We start from the raw sequence: 18,136 nt of genomic DNA, 5'->3' as shown, positions 1-18,136 counted from the left end.
CTCAAAATAGATACACGAGAATGTGATGTGTGGTTCTCAAAAGAAACGGAAAGCGAAACGAAGATGGAAGAAAGAAAAAAAAAAAAAATGAAACCACACAGAAAGTGAAGCAGAGGGAGCTCGAGAAACGGGGGGAGAGAGAGGAAGAGGTGAAAAGAAATGTAATGTAATAGTCCGGTAGGTTTCCTAGTTTCGTGCGTGGGATAATCTTGACACAGGTTGTGGCAGTGATCAATTTATAGAAACCTGTAATTATTTAGTTTGTTCGACGACGTCTCTCTGTCTGGCTGATGCCTGGCTGGTAGTGGTGTCTGATTGTTGTTGTTTTTTTTCAAAACCTGTTTGTTAGTCGGTCGTGTCTGAGACGTGTATTTAGAGTAGTGCTAGTTCGCGTCTTGATCTTGTCCCTGTATTTTTTTGTCCTAGATGAGAAATGTCCCAAAATAAAATAAAAAAAAAATAGTATCCCAAAAATAGATTTTAGATATTTGGCAAAGACAATGGAGGGGGAAGGGGGCCGATCTTGTTTGACAGACGTATGGAGCGCAGTGAAGCTTTGATCTACACATGAATGGACAGATACAAGGGAGCATATATATACGTATACATATGGCTATATATATATAGCCCTCCGTGTATATTTCAGAAATGGAATTGACGCGCTGGCGTTTCAACCCGTTTCAAAGAGGGGTGGGGTGTGCTGTAACAGTCGCAGTTGTTATCTAGGTAGGGAGGGTCCTGGAATACTGTGTTTCTAGAAACACAGTAAGGAAGGGATCAAGAAACCCTAGTGGGCGAAGGACCTCACCAGTAGTAGTTTATTTCTATATAATTAAATTTATTTACAAGTAGCGGGCATACCATTCAGAGAGGTTTCCCGAGCGTACCGCACCCTTGTATTCCTCACGCAAAAGGCAGGTAGGGGTAAGGGTAGGGGTACCATTTTTATTGTTGAACTGAATGTAGTCGTACGTAATCAGTATCGATAGAAATTCCGTTTCTGTCAAGACATGCTTGACAACGTATGTATGGAACGTTGGGGTATTATTGGTATCGGGGGTAGTTTGTGACGGCTGTACAAGTTGCGCCAAATTGGCGCTAGAAGTCACCTTGCCGATGCCACCGCCTGGATGCCTCTGGTTGAAAAACGTTTCTCGCGCTGCAAGGTCGTTCTTAAACCACTGCTTACTGAGCTCGATACATATGCAGTCTAAAACTGCAATCATCAAAGTCGTCGACACTGTGGGAGCCCGTAGGCCGGCTTGGAGCGTTTGTTCCTTGAATCTGTCGCTCTGGGGTACCATTATCGTGTTATGGCACGATTGGGCCAACGTGGATTGTCTGTTACCCGTCACAGCGATTCTCAAGTTGCGCTCCCATGGGCTATTTTCCGCTTTCATGTATCTTAGTAGATGGATCACCTCGTCCGTCTCTCCAGACGTCGAGCAGAACACCAACACATCTGCCGGTCCACAGTAGCCCAAGTCTCCGTGCATGGCCTCGATTGGATGCAAATCACGAGCCGGTATTCCCATTGATGTTAGCATCGCTACCGTTTTGCATACTATCTTGTATGACTTTCCGCAGCCAACAAACACAAGTTTTCCTCCAGAACCAAGACCATTGCTCATCCCTCTAAGAGCCTCGTGCAATTTCTCTAATTCTGCTTCATCGTAATAAAATCTGGCAGCTTCTTCAAACGCTAATGCATGGTGATACAACAAGTCGGAGAAGTCCATCTCAACTCTCAACTCTCAACTCTCAACTCGTGTGTGTGAGAGAGATAGAAATTTCAGATACAGGAACTGCTGGCAAAGCGCCAAATGATTGGTATACCTTGCTAATTCCCTGCGGTTAAATCGTCAAAAAAAAATATCTCTTGCATATATATGTTTTTAGGTATACCATGCACAACAACTGCTTAACCACACACTGATATATATCTCATTACAGTTTAGCATAGAAAAGCAGTAAGAAGCTTTTTTTTTCGCCTGTTGAAAAAAAAAAAAAAAAAAAAAAAAAAAGGGCCATGTAAAATCACATACTTAAAGACACTAGAAAGCAGAAAAGTAGACAAGAGGTCGAAGCAAACCCCTATGTAGCTTGCTTTTTCCTCCTGAAAAAGATAAAAAACTCTACTATCGGGGCTATTCGGAAAAACTACACAAGATGATCGGCCTAAGTAGCTTCGCCCCACGCGGGAAGCTTTGCTAAAGGTCCGGACCGTCTTACTACATTACTAAGTAAACCGAATTTCTTTTCCACTTGTTAACAAGCACCTCTAGTTCAGCCCAATGTATCCTAAACAACGTGAAGTTACGCTTCACTGGTAATCCACTCTATACGACGCCACCCAGTGTCATACCTTCCTAATTAATCTGTAATTTGCGCAACAGACGCAGCAAATGAACCCTCTGTGACTCGACTCGATCGGGCCGTTCATGAAAACACAATTACCTGTGCTTCAGCCGTACGCTGGATATGTTAACGGTTCACCCAATTCGAAAAATAAAAAAAACAGAAATTTAAAAAGAAAACAAATTACTCTCGCTTTTCTGTGCTTGACGCATAGCCGAGTCAATATGCTTTTTTCTAGCGAAGGAGTGACACCAAAAAATTATGGACGAGTCCGGAGTCGAACCGAAGACCTCTCCCATGCTAAGGGAGCGCGCTACCAACTACGCCACACGCCCAGTTATTTTCTTGTTGTTTTGGGGAATAAAAACTGGTTTTGACTTGTTGTTTAGATCCTCCAACCATTTCCTGTTCCTGTTTAATATCGAGTAGTCACTCTATCATCATCATCATTTACTTTTCGTTACAGAGAAAGAGTCCAACTAGAACATTTTAGCTTTCAAAAGTATTTTAAGATGCCAATTTCTCGAAAGGTGTAAAACAACAAAACGGGTCCCAATAGCAGTTGCACATCAATAGTACCGTTTTTAGTATTCTCTCGTAATGTAAAAAGTTTCACGCTCATAAACGTATCATTATAATATATTATATGTACTACTTATTAAAGTCTTATATTATACATCTTCTAGGACGGAATGGCCGGATGGTGACGCAGATAAAGACCTCTGCCATCTTTTGTGTTCTTCATCCTCGACCTCTTCCAACACTACCGAACCAGAGCTAGATGAAGAACCTCTTCTTGAAATTTGTGGCTTATTATTATCATCTGCAATCTGAGACTCTTTCTCGACAAACTCCTCAGAACCTGAATCTGACTCTCTTGAAGCGTTTTGCAGATCTTTGAAGTCAATATCAATTTTGTACGTGCCGTTCGTGCCTTTTGGCTCGGATGCGAGTAATGATTCTTTATTTGGAGACGATACTGCTTGATCTTGTTTTAATGATTCGTCGTTTGAAAGACTCTCGGAACGGTGATGGTGATGATGGTGACGATGGTGACGATGACGATGACGCTTCTTGTGCTCCTTCTTTGGTTCTTCCACTTGTTCTTCCTTTGGTTCTTCCTTTGGTTCTTCCTTTGACTCTTCCTCTGGCTCTTCCCTTGAGTCGCAGTCTTCCGTCATTAGTATGTCGTACGAGGTTGGTTGATCTTCATCCGAATGACAGTCCACGCTTCTTATTGGTTCTTCGACAGTGACTTTCTTGATTAGACGTAGCCCTAGAACTGCATCATTCATATCCTCAGTCAAACAGATCTTAGTAACCTCAACGTCGTCGACTTCCTCATCCAATTCAAAAATCTGGTCGATTTCGTCCTTCTTACTTGAAACCTTTAGTTCCTTTCCGTCATGCTTTAATTCAATCTTATAATCTGAGAATAATTTCCTGCTAATGCTCTTACCTAGCTGATTCCAGTCAATTGATCTTAAAACGTCATTGAAAATGGTTTCTTGGTCCACCTTGTTCTCAACGTAATATTGGTTTCCAAACCAGTCAGAAACAACTCTGTATCTTGGAATAGTATCCTGGTAACTTCTAACATTAGAGAGCACATGCTTCTCAATCGTTGCCTTGGGTACTGATTTCTTGAGCTCCACTAATATCTCATTTGGCAAATTAGCGACCTGGTATCTAACATTAGTTTTGGCGTATTGATAAACTGTTCTCCTTCTCTTGTATGGACAATTCTGAGTGAAAATGAATGGCGAGGTCTCAGGAATTGTGCAGGCGAACATTCTGTAATTGGATAGATGTGTTTGATTTGGTGCGATTTGATAGTCTCTATTGATGACGCTGAGTGTTGTGTTATATTTTATAATGAAGTAAATAATTACAAGATGTCAAGCTGGCGAGAATGATCTGGGAAGTACATCCAATAGCACTCTTCTTATATACCAAAAAACCTTCGAAAGCCATTGTTATCTCGTCACAGTTGCTTCTTCTAGTATATTCCAATATAATCTGAAGAAACACGTCGGTTATCTTTACTAATGGCAGATATAAGTCCTTCATAGAATGTTCCCTAATCTTCTCGAAGATTCTCCAGAAAAAAAAAACAAACATAACGGTTGCCATATCCTCGATGACGTCTAGGTAACAATGGTGAAAACAAAAAAAAAAGACAATGGTTACTAATCACGTGACCATTAATCAGCACGCCCTATATGGTATTTATATTGTATTATACTATATATTATACTAACAACAATGGGTTACTAGCCTGTAAAGTAATCCATGAAGAAACAGAATGCCCCTCTCCAAGTGATCAACCGAAGGAGTGATCTTAACCATTTTGGTCTGATTCTATAGAGTGCTATTCCGCAATTGTCACCAACGAGGTCATTTCTCTCTGCGTCTAAGCCCTGACCTCTTTTGATCATTCTCCTAACAGGACATCCATGCCAAAAGTTCCACCATTTGCTCCTTTCACAGAGCGCGGTTCTAACTAGATTTTTTGCTGCTGGACCTCTTGGACCATCTATGTATCTCCATTGAACTGGACACCATTTTTGTCTGGGATCTGATGCTTTTAATTTCTTATTACCCCAATGGCCTAAAAAGTACAACCATGAAGTACCAATATTCTGGCCTTTCTTTTCGTGGAAAGCATGGCCATCATATGTAAACCCATAAAACCTTAAGGATGGATCCCATAGAGGTCCTCTGTCCGTAAAATCACTTAAGGCACTGAAAAAGAAAGGAACGTCATGAGCGTGTTGTCCAACACTTGCATAGTTAGCATGTGTTCCTCTTGCACTAAATAGCAATGGCCGTTTAATGACTTGAGTTTTGTCAAACTTTCCATCTGGCGTCACTTTCCATCTATCCTTCTTTTCTATGCAGTTGTATGTGTAACTAGCCCCTCCTCCATGTGCACTCATCCAAATATACTGCGGTTGCCCCTTGTAAAAACGAACTAATGAATGTTCCCAGTCTCCTATGTGATTACCCCATGGCCCATACCCCATTATAAAAGGACCCAAGTTGAATGGATAAAAGTAAAACCAATAGGCATCAACCCAGCCATTCCCTTTGTCGACGGCAATCAAAATCGATGACGCATCTCTTGTTAAACCTGTTCCGTATTCAGGATGAGTTCCTAATAGCCACGAGGGATCCTCTTCAAATCGTTCCGTAGTGTCCAAATATAAAGAGTCACTGGAATATTCTTCTCCTGATACCTTATATTTTGATTTAAGATCTGATATCTTTAATGGCTTGTCGATTAGCGTCTCATTATTGCCAGTAGCTAGTCTAAAATGCGGCAAAAATGATGCAATATCTCCAGGAAAATACCTCTCCTCACTATACAAATGAATCAACGGGCAGTTATCTAGGACATAATCTGGTATTTCACCATCCGCTAGTGATCGCTCATGCCTTAAGAGCTCATTAGGTGATTTGATAGGGGGCGTAAAATTAAGGTTTGTGAAAGGGTCGTTTAAGTACACAGCTGTAACTGTTGCACTGAAAAGCAAACAGAGCAATAGAAACACCTCCATAGTTGCATCTGGTCTTCTATAATTATCCTAAAAGCTAGATGTAAGTCCCAAACATGAAGTTAACTCTTTATTACATATCCGATGATGTTACACTAGTGTTTGTTATTGGTTACAGTTACAACTTTTCTTTTACTTGTTTACGACATATATAAAGACCGCAACTATGATCACGTGACCGATGCATAAGAATTCTTCTTTTCTGACTCCAGGATTTCCGATAATGTTTGAATAGTCCCATAGCGATCAAGAAGTAATTCCAATCTCTTGAAAGCATCAAATTTATTGAGTTTCTCTTCATTAATCAAATGAATGTAATATTGAACGATTGGTTTTCTCATCTTATAGAGAGATTTATTTGGATCCGAAAGCCGCCATTTATTACCGTACTTTTTATTCATCGAATGAACACATTCTGGATTTGGTGTGAACCATTCGAGAATAATAGATTGTATATCATTGCACTCTGGTTTCATTTCAAAATCATTTTCAGTACTAAAAGAAGGACTAATAGAATTTTTACTTTTATTGCTAGTTTTCTCTTTAGTATCATTATTACTCTCGGAATAATGCTCTGTATTAGAGGTGTTTAAAGCAAGTGAAATTTCCTCACGAACCATATCCCTTAACATTGGTTGTATTGAACTAATGATTCGATCTGTTTGCTGTGCCAAGTTCTCATTTAGTTTCCTGGTGATAAGTTGATTAACAAGTTGAGCAAGTTCTTCCATATTTTCGTCATCTGAAGGAGGATCTTCTGCGTAGTTCGGCCTAGATTTTTTCCTCAATGGCCCTTGTTCATCCATTGATTCAAATATATTATTCTCATTTTCTAGCTCTGGCGAAGAGTCATTTAATGCACCAAGATTATTCCCGTTATCATCGCTTTTCAGCAATATATAGTTTGGATCTGGGTTACTAAGAGCCCTTTTCATATCGTTTTTACACGATTGTAGTAGCTCAATAACGAACTGCTTACTTGATCTTTTGATGTCCAATTTTTGAAAAATCTCCAATAAAACTGTGATAAGTTGCGAAAATCCCACAGATGACTGTAATTGTATCATATTTTGTAATTCTGATTTAATTTCGTCCAGCGAATTCGTTATATTCTCAGGAACTTCTGGACTGCGGTATGTCAACAAGCCGTTTTCATTGGGATCCGACTTAATCAAGGTAGGTGCTAGCTCAGAGGCGATACCCTTCTTATCTATTACCATTGAGAGTATGCTTTGTTGGGACTCAATGTCCAGAGTTCTGTTTCCCATTAGGAAAGCAATGTTTTGTGGAGTTTTGAGTGTTGGGTCCATAAAGATATCATGGCTTGGGAAAACTTTGTAAAGAAGAGGAAGATTAGTCACAAGGACAGAATTTAGAAGATCAAAAACAGGCTGAAGGTTGGCAGGTAGATCCGTTGGGAAGAGTTGAATGCGAACATTAGGACATGGTTGAAATTTTGAACGATTCATTTTTTCGATCATAAAATTAGGAATACCGAATGTATATTCTGTATCAGAACCTGAATCCGAATCAGTAAAGGAAACACCAGATTCATTTTGACCTTGACCTCGTGATGATCTTTCCAGAGGAGTAGAGCGAATCTTGCTCATATCTGGAAATTCAGGCCACTCTGGGTTTCTTTGGAACCAGTTTTTTTTGGTATAAGGAAGTTCACAATACTTAAATATTGTTGGATACCAATTTCCGACCGTCAATTCTCTTGGATATTGATCTAAGGATTTGCCTCTAATGATAGGTATATGCTCGAACTCTGATAGAACGTCGTAGCCATCCCCTTTATAGTATTTTTTAACGCCTTGAAAACGTAAATAATAATACACTGCCATTGTAAAGACGGGGCAGGTGAATGGAGAGTCAAAGTTTGGTATAAGCACGAAGTTGGGCTGGCTTGTATGAGCCAACCCACACTTTCTATTTTCTGGATCATGAATGCACTTAATTTCTTTTAACGAAACGGAAGTTCTATCTTCGAATGAGAGATTGGTGCTGAACTTCCATTGGAAATCAAGCAGCAATTTTAGTTTATCTTGGCATGTCTTGAAGTGTTTCGATTGCAAAGAATCCGTGTTTGGATTCCAAAGATTGATCGATATTTTCTGTAACACATGAACCATGTTCGAAGAGTCATAACTCAACACTTTCACGAGGCAATGCAACCATTCTCGAAGCTGGGTGACGGTTTGTTCATCAACCTCCAACGCGCGAGCAAACCATATCAATGCCTCGCACACAAGACTAGGATCCTTGGATATATCGTCATGAGACACGATATACGTCGTGATGAGTTTATAGGAGAGAACATACTCGAGATCATTGGCGACTTCATCCTGATTCTGTTCCTGAAGCCACTGAGTGTATTTATGCCATATACTGCGGTACAAATGCGCCGTCCTCGTAGGCAATTCCTTGAGTAGAGATTCAATTTTAGCCATTGGGCAAGGCCTATTTTGATCCACTTCTGCTACACCCAGTATCCTGCTGTGCCACCCTTTTTGTTATGTTCCCTTTCTCTGTGCATAGCGATGCCTATACTTTGTTGCGTATTTCTTGTTTGTCTCTCTAAACCGAAAGCTTGGTGATTGATCGATCCGATCGATCTCACATCAAAACAGCCAGCCCAACGCGAGAGCGACCGAAATAGATGTCACGTGACCAACATTAATACCTCTCGTTCTCTCTTCAATCCCCCACCCCCCACTCCACCGCACAACACCGCACAACACCGCAGCAGGGTGGATCGCCGCCACCAAATTCTCTTACGGTTCGGTTTCTTTCTCGTTTCTTTTCTACTGTATCGTTTAGTATCTAAGAGCCGTTCAGCCTTCGTTCAACGTGCGTGAAGACGAGACGAAATTGCCGGGTTGCGAATGTGCACAGAAAACACCGGGCGGTGTAATACCGACCAAGAAACATTCGTAGAGCATGAGATCGTTCCACGCATGGCTATTACAAGAGCAGAAACAAAAGACTACGCACCAAAAAAACAAAAAAAACCTTCTAGAGCGAGAGAAGGGAAACAGGAAAGTACGGAAAGTACGGAAAGTCACGTGTACGTTCTTTTTTTCTCTTCTTTTTTTGTTTTCTTTCTTTCATCCTGGACGAATCCCCTCCCCTATACGGAAACAAGCGCCTAGTTCGGCAGGAGCGGCGACACGCGCGCTCAACCGCCGAATCAGGAAAGTAGTACGATAATGCCACTTGTGTGGCGAGTCTCAACAACCCAACTCCGATGCACTTACTCTTACTCATCCTAGCACACACCACTACAAACCAAAAAAAAAAAACTAAAACAAAAAAACTCACCGTCCTTCCCGAGCCATTTTAATCATCGCATCATTTTCCTGAGCTTCTTTTTTTTTTTTTTGAGGAAGTTACTAGGGGAAAAGCAATGACCTCACAGAACCAACCGTACCAACCGGTGAACCCTGGGTTTTAGGTTAGGCTAGGTGTTGGGCAAGCCACTAAAGGGAACGAGGCCGGAGCTGGATGCAAGTAACAAGAGGTTTTAACAAGGAACCCCATGCTAAGCGTAAGGCGTGAGCATGGGCAGGGGTAAAACCCTGCCGACCAGGGCTGTTCAGCATATTAGAGCGGAGAAGTTTAAGAATGGTGAAGAAACAATTGGCCTCTTATTTCAAAGCAAAGGGAGAGCTTGTAAAACGCAGGATACATAGGGAAGTTGGGCACTGGGCAACTGGGCACTGGGCACTGCGAACACAAAAACAAGATGACAAGTGTTGAGTAAGGCCTGACCAAACAAGACAAGATCCTCGCATTTTCGGTTGCGTTGTTTTTTTGGTGCTCAAGCGGACTTTTCATGCTCAAGCCACTCGTTAAGCACTTCGTGTGTGCGTCTGGCGGTCTAGCGGGCAGGCTGGTGTTTCGAAGCGAAGAACCGCCTGAAGGGTGCTCTTAGAAGCCACTGCACTAATACGGCATTGTTATTGTGTTTTCATTTTTTATTTCTTTTGCGGAACATTCAAGAAATATGAAATGCGATGATGCGGCCTGACCATAGCAAGACTTTTTTATTTCAATGCAAAAACCGTGCGCGCATATACAGGCCAGGACCTACAGATACCTCCATATAAATTTGTATTCAAGTATATGCTATATGTTGTTATATATATAAATATATGAATATAGGTGTACATATATAAATAAGTTAGATATGGATTGTTGATTTGTAGATGCGTGTCTGAACTAGGAGCCCTAGAAAAGTTTAGAGGTGTCTTATTTCTTGTGATTAAGATTCAGCCGCTTATCTGAATAGAAGAAGAAGAAGTATTAAAGGTACTACTACTTACTTAAAGTTAAGTGTTCACTTTGTAGAAGCAAACAAAACTCAGGCCTGCTTTGGCACACCGTAAAAGTATTTTGCATACAACCAAATCAACACATAACACACATACGCACGCAGCTATGGACAACGAGGAATTGCAATCGATAGATTCCTATGAGGAGCAATTTCCTCAATCATATGTACCTGCAGAGCCAACCCCATACGATGGTGCTGGCACTGGCAGTGGTACAGAACAGGGCAGCAGTCACTTGAGGCTTGTCCCCACAGAGACAGTGAAGTCTTTACAGGATATGGGTCTTACCTCCGACGTTCCTATTCCTGATGTGAATGCCCCCACATTTTCTGTTTCGAAGAACGCCATCTTTCCAGAAGAATATACATTAGAAACGCCTACAGGTTTAGTTCCTGTTGCTACGTTGCATTCTATCGGTAGAACGCCGACAGTAATCTCGAGGACTAGAACCAGACAAATTGATAGACAGGATGGTTCTAGCAGTATCGATGATAAAAACGAAGAAGAAGGAGACGATGAGTTCCCTAGCCACCTGGATAAGGATATCGAGTTCGTTACCTTTGTTACAAACGATCCCCAAAATCCTCACAACTGGCCTCTGTGGGTCCGTTGGACGTATACCATCTTGCTATCCATTCTTGTGATTTCTGTTGCTTACGGTTCAGCTTGTATCACAGGTGGTTTGTTCACCGTGGAAGACAAGTTCCACGTCAGCGAAGAAGTCGCTATTTTGTCATGTTCATTGATGGTCATTGGTTTCTCATTGGGTCCATTGATTTGGTCTCCAGTGTCTGATCTATTTGGTAGACGTGTTGCCTACTTCATTTCTCTTGGACTTTATGTTATTTTCAATATTCCATGCGCTTTAGCCAAAAACATTGGTACTCTTTTAGTGTGTCGTTTCCTTTGCGGTGTGTGGTCTTCTTCTGGTCTATGTCTCGTTGGTGGGTCCATTGCTGATATGTTCCCAGCTGAAACTCGTGGTAGAGCAATTGCCTTCTTCGCTTATGCCCCATACTGTGGTCCGGTGTTTGGCCCCTTGGTTAATGGGTTTATCTCAGTTTCAACCAAGAGAATGGACCTAATCTTTTGGGTGAACATGGCATTTGCTGGTGTAATGTGGATTATTACCTCTTGCATCCCAGAAACTTATGCTCCAGTTATCTTGAAGAGAAGGGCAAAGCGTTTAAGAGTGGAACTTTCCAACCCTAAGATCATGACTGAACAAGAAGCTCAAGGTATGTCTGTTTCAGAGATGGTTCGTGAGTGTTTGTTAAGACCTTTGTACTTTGCTGCTACAGAACCAGTCCTTGACTTGATGTGCTTCTACGTTTGTCTAATTTACTCTTTGCTATATGCCTTTTTCTTCGCTTACCCAGTTATCTTTGGTAAACTATACGGTTACAAGGATAATCTCATTGGGTTAATGTTCATTCCAATTTTGATCGGGGCCTCTGGTGCATTGGCCACCACATCTTACTGCGAGTCGAAATACGTGGCTTTGACACACAAGCGTAAGCCAACACCAGAAGATCGTTTAGTCGGTGCCATGATCGGTGCTCCATTTGCTGCCATCGCATTATGGATCTTGGGTGCTACTTCGTACAAACACATCATTTGGGTTGGTCCAGCTTCTTCTGGGTTAGCCTTTGGTTACGGTATGGTGCTTATCTACTATTCCTTGAACAATTATATCATCGACTGTTACGCAATGTACGCTTCTAGTGCTCTAGCTACTAAGGTGTTCTTGCGTTCTGCTGGTGGTGCCGCTTTCCCATTATTTACCAGCCAAATGTATGATCGTTTGGGATTGCAATGGGCTTCGTGGTTACTTGCATTCATTTCTACTGCAATGATCGCCATTCCATTTGCCTTTTACTACTATGGTAAAACCTTAAGATCCAAGTTATCGAAGAAGGATTACTCTGCCGATGCTATGTGAAGAAATTCTTAGCCGGTTTATTCTCATACCCAATACTTTCTTTCCTTTCTTCCTTCCTTCCTTCTTCTAGTTTAGTTTCATCATTCCACCTTGCGCTCGCAATTAAAGGTTGGAAAAAGATGACGAAATTAATTACGACACCTGAACGACAACTATCCGAAACACTCTTTATTTCAGTTCAACTCCTCAACTCAGCATTCAGAAATTTTAAGTGCAGTACAGTACGCCTTGAGAGAATACAATCTGCATTTCTCATTCACTTTTACCGTTCCCTCTTGGACTGTACGTGCGTGCACTTTTAGATGAATTTTTATGGGGAGTTTCTTTAAGATAATTTTCTCGTGATGTTTGATCTAACATTAAGCTATCACAAGAAGCAGGGGGCAGATTCTGCTTGCTTACTTCAAAAAGCCTAATATTTTTTTTCTGAATTAACTAATATGAAGTATCGCGCAATGAACTTCCCCAATCAAGCTTCTTTTTTCTCCCCTCCCCCCGCATTATATCTACAAACATATAATATCTAATCTATCTCTAGTAATTATTAATATAACATCTAAATTAAACTAAAATCGTGCATACCAAGCTAAAGTATAATAAGCTTCACATAGCTTTTTTGACCGTTCTTACTTGCGGAGAGAAGCAAATCCTTAATCAAGACTAAAATAAAACCTATCTAAAACAATAACAGAGGGAGGGAGAAAAAAAAAAAAAAAAAAAAAAAAGCAGCAGTATCGCAAAAAAAGGCAAAAAAATCTACAAACCTATTGTGTTACTTTTAATTTTGATTTTTTTTTTTCTTGATTTTTTCTAAAATTCGCAGGAAAAAGTTTTGAATCGTTCATAAAATATATTGGTATATATTAATTTGCAATTCCCTTTAATTTTGAGAAAGAATCAGGAACGCGCGCAGTGGAGAGGGAGAGAGAAAAAAAAACAAAAAGACCGCAGAGCGAAAAAGAACGTAGGAGTTATATCTGCGGATCAGGAGCAAATTAGTGGAAGTCACAGCTGCGAATTTTATTTTCTGGTACGGTATGCTTAACGAATCGTTGATAGCTCAGCGGCTAAATCATGTTACCGAATCGTTAGAAGTTCAGTTTGCCCTTTGGGGAAGGGATAGCGAGGTGTCCCAGTCGAGACTTTCTTTGCCGCTAAACGAGTTTGTGCTTGAGTTAAAACAGGAAGCTGACCAAGTGGCGCATGCAATTAACAGCAACGCAAGACATAACATACGCTGGGACTCGTTACAGGACAAATTGTCCACTCTTAACGCACAACTCAGCCATCCCGAGGGACAAAAAAATGCGGGCGTCATCGGTACAGGCGCGGATGCGGAAGCAAATACGGAATCAAATGCGCCTGCAAATGCACATGCACATGTACATGCAGGTTCAGGTTCAGGTATGCATGTTCCCATGTCACCCGTGAGTTCGGACACAGACAAGTATCTATTAGAGACGATTGTCCAGTACATGGACATTTTACAATTCTATCACAAGATGCAATTGTCCATGGACCACTACCATGCGCTTGTAGAGACAAAAGATTACTACTCGAAGCTAAGGGGCTCAGTATGGAAGTACACGGTAATTCCTCTTCAATTTTGGAGACACGGGTTCCAAGTTTCTACTCTTAAAAGTATGTTTACCGCCAAGACCATGAAAGTAGGAGACCTAGTAAACGCGAAGGACCTCTTGGCTACCCCTACAAGGCTAATAAACTACCACATGGACGATGTTTCCAAAAAACTCACATCTGAGATCGATGCTCTATTGGTATCTACTGGGGAGCAATTGTCCCAGTTTGAAAGTGCAAGCCAAGCTCCAAGCGAGTCACAATTGTCCCACACAAACTCAAACTCTTTGAACATTGTCATGTCACAGATCCAGTCCATCTCTAAACTTGAGTTTTCCATACCGGCAGACATTCGTATCCCACCGTGGTACGAGAGACAATGGTTCCAATTGTCCTTTGTCTCGTTGTATGGACCCACTTTATTGAGAAGGCTTGTACAAAACGGACAATCGATGTGGCAACTCGTGTCCCAAGGCGCTTACCAATTTGTCTCGGGGCTCGTGGAAAACTGGATATGGACACCGCTCACGCAAATCTGGGACACAATCAGCTACGACTCCGGTAACCTCCTAGTGACGAGCCCGGAAAATTTGACATCGGAATTGAACTCATTAATCCGGATGATCGTGGAGTTTCTCCGAGACCGCTCTGAACATGCGGGGTCCAGCATCGACGTAGACGAGTTGACAAGGCAGATCATGGACGGGAACTTGCAGCAGTTCATGCAGATCTACGAGCACCAGATAGAAAGTCCGGTCAGAAGCATATTGTTTGACAACATGGCACGTTCGCTGTTGATCCAGTTGCAGAAAGTGAAGGTGGATGGATCCATGGCGATGAATGGGATCAACAGGCTATTGAAATCGCAACAGCTCTTGTTTTCGATTGTATCGCTAATGCCAGCGTTGATAATTGTGTGGGCATTGCGGAACTTTGTGCTAAGCACGATATCGTCTGGTGTGGAGTGGGCGAAGAACGTGGAACACACCAAGTACGTGATAAACAGGTCGCTGAACGAGGTTGAGAGAATACTAAACGTTTCTGAATCGCGCGGCGCGCTCGAGTCGCACGACGAACAGATGAAGAGCCTAGCTTTGCTCAATTTGGAGATCGCCACGCTAAGAATGGTGATGGCGAAGTACCTTCCAAAGGGATACAGGTCGATCTGGATGCGCGATTGCAACGATCTCGGGGACCACAAGCTCACAAACGAGGCCAAGGTCCAAGTAATCAATAGAATTCATCACATGTATGGCAAATTTATGTAAAAACCAACAAGGGAAGGTGAGGCATGACGCATGCACACGGCCACGGCCGCTACCTACCCCTCGTCTCCTATATAAAAGTGGACTAGAAACTATTACTACTACTCTATTTACTCAACCCTGTTCTGTTCTGTTGGGATAAGTAAAACAAACTCTCCTCAGAAGATGCTGTTCACAAGATCAGAACCAATAGTGGCACCGGCACCGAAAATGGCTGCGTTACCCAACTTGCTACCAAACTTCTTCAGAGCATCAGACCCACCGCTGCCGCTGCCCTGCTGCTGGGGCACAGGCTGTTGCTGCACAACCTGGGCCTGAGGGTATTGCTGCACGTAGGGCTGCATCTGCTGCTGAGGTGGTGGTGGCTGTTGGTAGTACCCGCTAAACTGTGGTGGGAAGGGCTGTGTAGGTTGTTGCTGCTGTTGCTGCTGTGGTGGTGGTGGTGTGTATGCTGCGTATTGTGGAGGCGTGGGCACTGGCGCAGGAATAGGCCTGTTCACAACCACCTCACGCTTCTCCACCGGCTTCACGTAGTTCGAAGGAAACACACCAACCTTCCCGTTACATCTACCCTTGTACCACTCAGGACTGAGCTTCTCCAAGATCTCAATCCGATCGTTTGGCTGCAAAGCCAAATCACCCTCTTGCTGAGGCGCAAACGCATACAATGCTTCCACCACTTCCAAGTTCTGGCTCATATTACTCGATTCAACTGGCTTTGGTGCTGGTCTGGGAAGCAACGACTCGATATCTCTGTATGCCGACTCGTCCAAGGCCCCTTGCTCCTTCAAATACTTCAACTCGGCCTTAATAGTCGCAACACTCTCTTCAACTGATGGCATTATATATGTATATTATTATTACTCGCTTCTTTATTCTCGCAAACCCGTGGATCGTTTAGCTTACTTTACTTTAGTCTACTTGACTTGACTCGACTGGACTTGTCTCGACTATGACGTATATGTAATATATCTGGGCTTCCTCCTGTCCTGCCCCCTTTTACTCCCTTTTACTCGTGGGGTGTCCACTGCAAAACTCTATCACAACCTGCTTCTTTCTTTTAGTAATGGCCAGTTTCTGGAATGCACAGCTTTTATTTATATGAGCGGAACAGACGGTAGGCGCAGCAGGAGGTGTAGAAACAGGGAGGGAGATGTGTAGAGACAAGGAGGAGCTTGGCGAGGCCGAGGCCAAGGCCAAGGGTGTGGTGGGTGGATCGATGTCGCTGTAGAATGGAGTTAAACCGTGTCGCTCCGGGCGAGTGGTATTATAGATACATATTTGTAGTAGTAGTGGTAGTAGTATATAGTAGTGGAAGGCTTGGCTTGGCTTTGGCTTGGCCCATGTTCTAGAAGGGTATGGAGACTCATGGCAGAGCCTGGACACCAGTGGAATCACCACTGGAATCACCAGTGAAAGTAATCTATATGATGGGACTGGTCATGGAGTAACTGGTGCTGACGTTGAACAAGATCTGCAAGGCGCCGCAGCAGAAGGGGATCCATGTGGTCATCGAGAAGAGACCGGCTTTATAGATGATGGCCAGGACAATGCCTGCGACGGTGCCCGAGACGAAGGCCTGGACGAGGCCTATCAGTATGTAGAAAGGCACTACCCAGATGCCGAATAGGAGGTTTTTGTGGGTCATCCAGGCGATGACGCCTGCTGAGCCGTACACAGCTGCGAAGAAGATCATGGTCCAGAAGACGGTGAACCTCCATATGTCTGGCAAGTAGTATAGGTATGCGACGTTGAACTTGTCGTTTCCGATGGGCCAGTACAACGATGGGAACTTGGGGATCTTGTATCCGACCGGGATGTCGCCCGTGAGGAAGAATGTTCTGTAGTGTGCGAGTTAGTTAGTAAGTATATTCATTCATTCACAGATGATAGCTGTCTGCAGCGGGAGGCAGTGGGGTCTCGAGTACATACTTCATATCTGTGTATATGCCAAGTGCGGGTGGTGGATGTTGGCTGGATGTTGGCTGGGATAGGCCGTGTGTTCGCCTTCTAAGTCAACACCTTTGCCAATGGTCCCAATGAGATGAGATGATTGATCATTTTTCGTTTTATTTAATATATATATACTATACATATACAGTAGTAAACAGTGTATGTAGCCCAGAACGATAGGAGAGTAAAGCATGGAGAACCCCAGTACTCCTACTCCTACTCCTCCTCCTCATCCTTCTTGACTATCTCGGTCTTCTCCAATAGTGCAGCAATCTCGGTAGGCTTGTAGATCTTTTGGCGTATGTTACCCTCGGAATCCTTGCTGATCGTGGCGAATTCCAACCTCTCATACGTCAACGCACTCGCATCTGTAGTCTTCGACAACGTCTTCAACGCAAGTTCCACGGCGCCCTCCAAGGTAATGTCGTCCTTGTAGTCCATCTGGAGCAACGTCTGAGCCGCTTGCGTGTTCGCACCAACAGAAATCGCCTTCCACCCCGAATAATTCCCAGATGGATTCGACGTGTACAATTGGTACCCATATCTGTCATCATACCCGGCATAGATGAACGAAACACCAAACGGTCTGAGCCCACCGTGCTGCGTGTACCCCTGCTTCAAATCAGAAAGCCTTCTCACCAACATCTCAACTGGAATCTCCTCGTTGTACGTCTTCAAGTAGTTCTGCGCCTGCACTCTCGCCGTATTTATTAGAATCTCAGCATCTGCTGTCAACCCTGCAACCGCAACCGTAATGTTGTCGTTCAACTTGTACAACTTCTCACTCGACGTGTCCTGCTCTAAAAGCTTAGATGTTACCTTCCGTTCTGCCGCTAGCACAATCCCTTTCTCTGTCATAATCCCAATCGCCGTACCAGCATGCGAAATAGACTCTAATGCATACTCAACTTGATACAATCTGCCCTCGGGCGAGAAAATAGTTGTCCTAGAATCGTATCTTCTGGATCCCATCGCTAATTGACCTCTGCTACCCTTCTCTTTTCTCGTTTGCCACTCTCTTCCCAATTTTCCATTAGGTACTATTACAATACTAATTTATCACTTTTATATTATTATTATTTTATATATATATTAAATATACAAGAAAAACCTTTAAAAACGGTGAAGCATCGCATCGATCAACAA

General features: G+C 42.7%; 9 protein-coding genes and 1 non-coding gene across 10 annotated transcripts; 2 read left to right on the top strand and 8 right to left on the bottom strand.

Moving 5' to 3' along the window:
* Positions 1-842: 842 nt before the first annotated feature.
* On the bottom strand, positions 843-1,739 carry KLMA_20548 (SIS domain-containing protein; the record flags this gene model as incomplete). Its single annotated transcript, XM_022818178.1, has 1 exon — positions 843-1,739. One exon carries the CDS (start codon positions 1,737-1,739, stop codon positions 843-845), a length of 897 nt encoding a protein of 298 aa, XP_022674871.1.
* Positions 1,740-2,619: 880 nt separating this feature from the next.
* Positions 2,620-2,694, bottom strand: KLMA_R217. The gene has a single exon. It is a non-coding gene; the product is annotated as a tRNA-Ala (tRNA).
* Positions 2,695-3,029: 335 nt separating this feature from the next.
* Positions 3,030-4,151, bottom strand: BTN2 (Btn2p; the record flags this gene model as incomplete). Its single annotated transcript, XM_022818177.1, has 1 exon — positions 3,030-4,151. The coding sequence occupies one exon, from the start codon at positions 4,149-4,151 to the stop codon at positions 3,030-3,032; it is 1,122 nt and encodes a 373-aa protein (XP_022674870.1).
* Positions 4,152-4,631: 480 nt separating this feature from the next.
* Positions 4,632-5,918, bottom strand: VPS62 (vacuolar protein sorting-associated protein 62; the record flags this gene model as incomplete). The annotated part of the gene is made up of 1 exon (XM_022818176.1): positions 4,632-5,918. One exon carries the CDS (start codon positions 5,916-5,918, stop codon positions 4,632-4,634), a length of 1,287 nt encoding a protein of 428 aa, XP_022674869.1.
* Positions 5,919-6,085: 167 nt separating this feature from the next.
* CBF2 (Cbf2p) lies at positions 6,086-8,368 on the bottom strand (the record flags this gene model as incomplete). Its single annotated transcript, XM_022818175.1, has 1 exon — positions 6,086-8,368. The coding sequence occupies one exon, from the start codon at positions 8,366-8,368 to the stop codon at positions 6,086-6,088; it is 2,283 nt and encodes a 760-aa protein (XP_022674868.1).
* Positions 8,369-10,358: 1,990 nt separating this feature from the next.
* On the top strand, positions 10,359-12,194 carry TPO3 (MFS transporter; the record flags this gene model as incomplete). Its single annotated transcript, XM_022818173.1, has 1 exon — positions 10,359-12,194. One exon carries the CDS (start codon positions 10,359-10,361, stop codon positions 12,192-12,194), a length of 1,836 nt encoding a protein of 611 aa, XP_022674867.1.
* A 1,037-nt stretch (positions 12,195-13,231) lies between these two features.
* Positions 13,232-15,040, top strand: NCA2 (Nca2p; the record flags this gene model as incomplete). The annotated part of the gene is made up of 1 exon (XM_022818172.1): positions 13,232-15,040. The coding sequence occupies one exon, from the start codon at positions 13,232-13,234 to the stop codon at positions 15,038-15,040; it is 1,809 nt and encodes a 602-aa protein (XP_022674866.1).
* A 155-nt stretch (positions 15,041-15,195) lies between these two features.
* On the bottom strand, positions 15,196-15,879 carry PIN3 (SH3 domain-containing protein; the record flags this gene model as incomplete). Its single annotated transcript, XM_022818171.1, has 1 exon — positions 15,196-15,879. One exon carries the CDS (start codon positions 15,877-15,879, stop codon positions 15,196-15,198), a length of 684 nt encoding a protein of 227 aa, XP_022674865.1.
* A 581-nt stretch (positions 15,880-16,460) lies between these two features.
* On the bottom strand, positions 16,461-16,974 carry MAY24 (May24p; the record flags this gene model as incomplete). The annotated part of the gene is made up of 2 exons (XM_022818170.1): positions 16,461-16,878; positions 16,970-16,974. The coding sequence occupies 2 exons, from the start codon at positions 16,972-16,974 to the stop codon at positions 16,461-16,463; spliced, it is 423 nt and encodes a 140-aa protein (XP_022674864.1).
* Positions 16,975-17,206: 232 nt separating this feature from the next.
* PRE9 (proteasome core particle subunit alpha 3) lies at positions 17,207-17,962 on the bottom strand (the record flags this gene model as incomplete). The annotated part of the gene is made up of 1 exon (XM_022818169.1): positions 17,207-17,962. The coding sequence occupies one exon, from the start codon at positions 17,960-17,962 to the stop codon at positions 17,207-17,209; it is 756 nt and encodes a 251-aa protein (XP_022674863.1).
* Positions 17,963-18,136: the final 174 nt, after the last annotated feature.

This window comes from Kluyveromyces marxianus, chromosome 2 (genome assembly GCF_001417885.1).
Source record: "Kluyveromyces marxianus DMKU3-1042 DNA, complete genome, chromosome 2".
Classification (NCBI taxonomy): domain Eukaryota; kingdom Fungi; phylum Ascomycota; class Saccharomycetes; order Saccharomycetales; family Saccharomycetaceae; genus Kluyveromyces; species Kluyveromyces marxianus.
The sequence above is the reverse complement of the archived record's forward strand: the minus strand, read 5'-3'. Positions and strand labels throughout refer to the sequence as shown.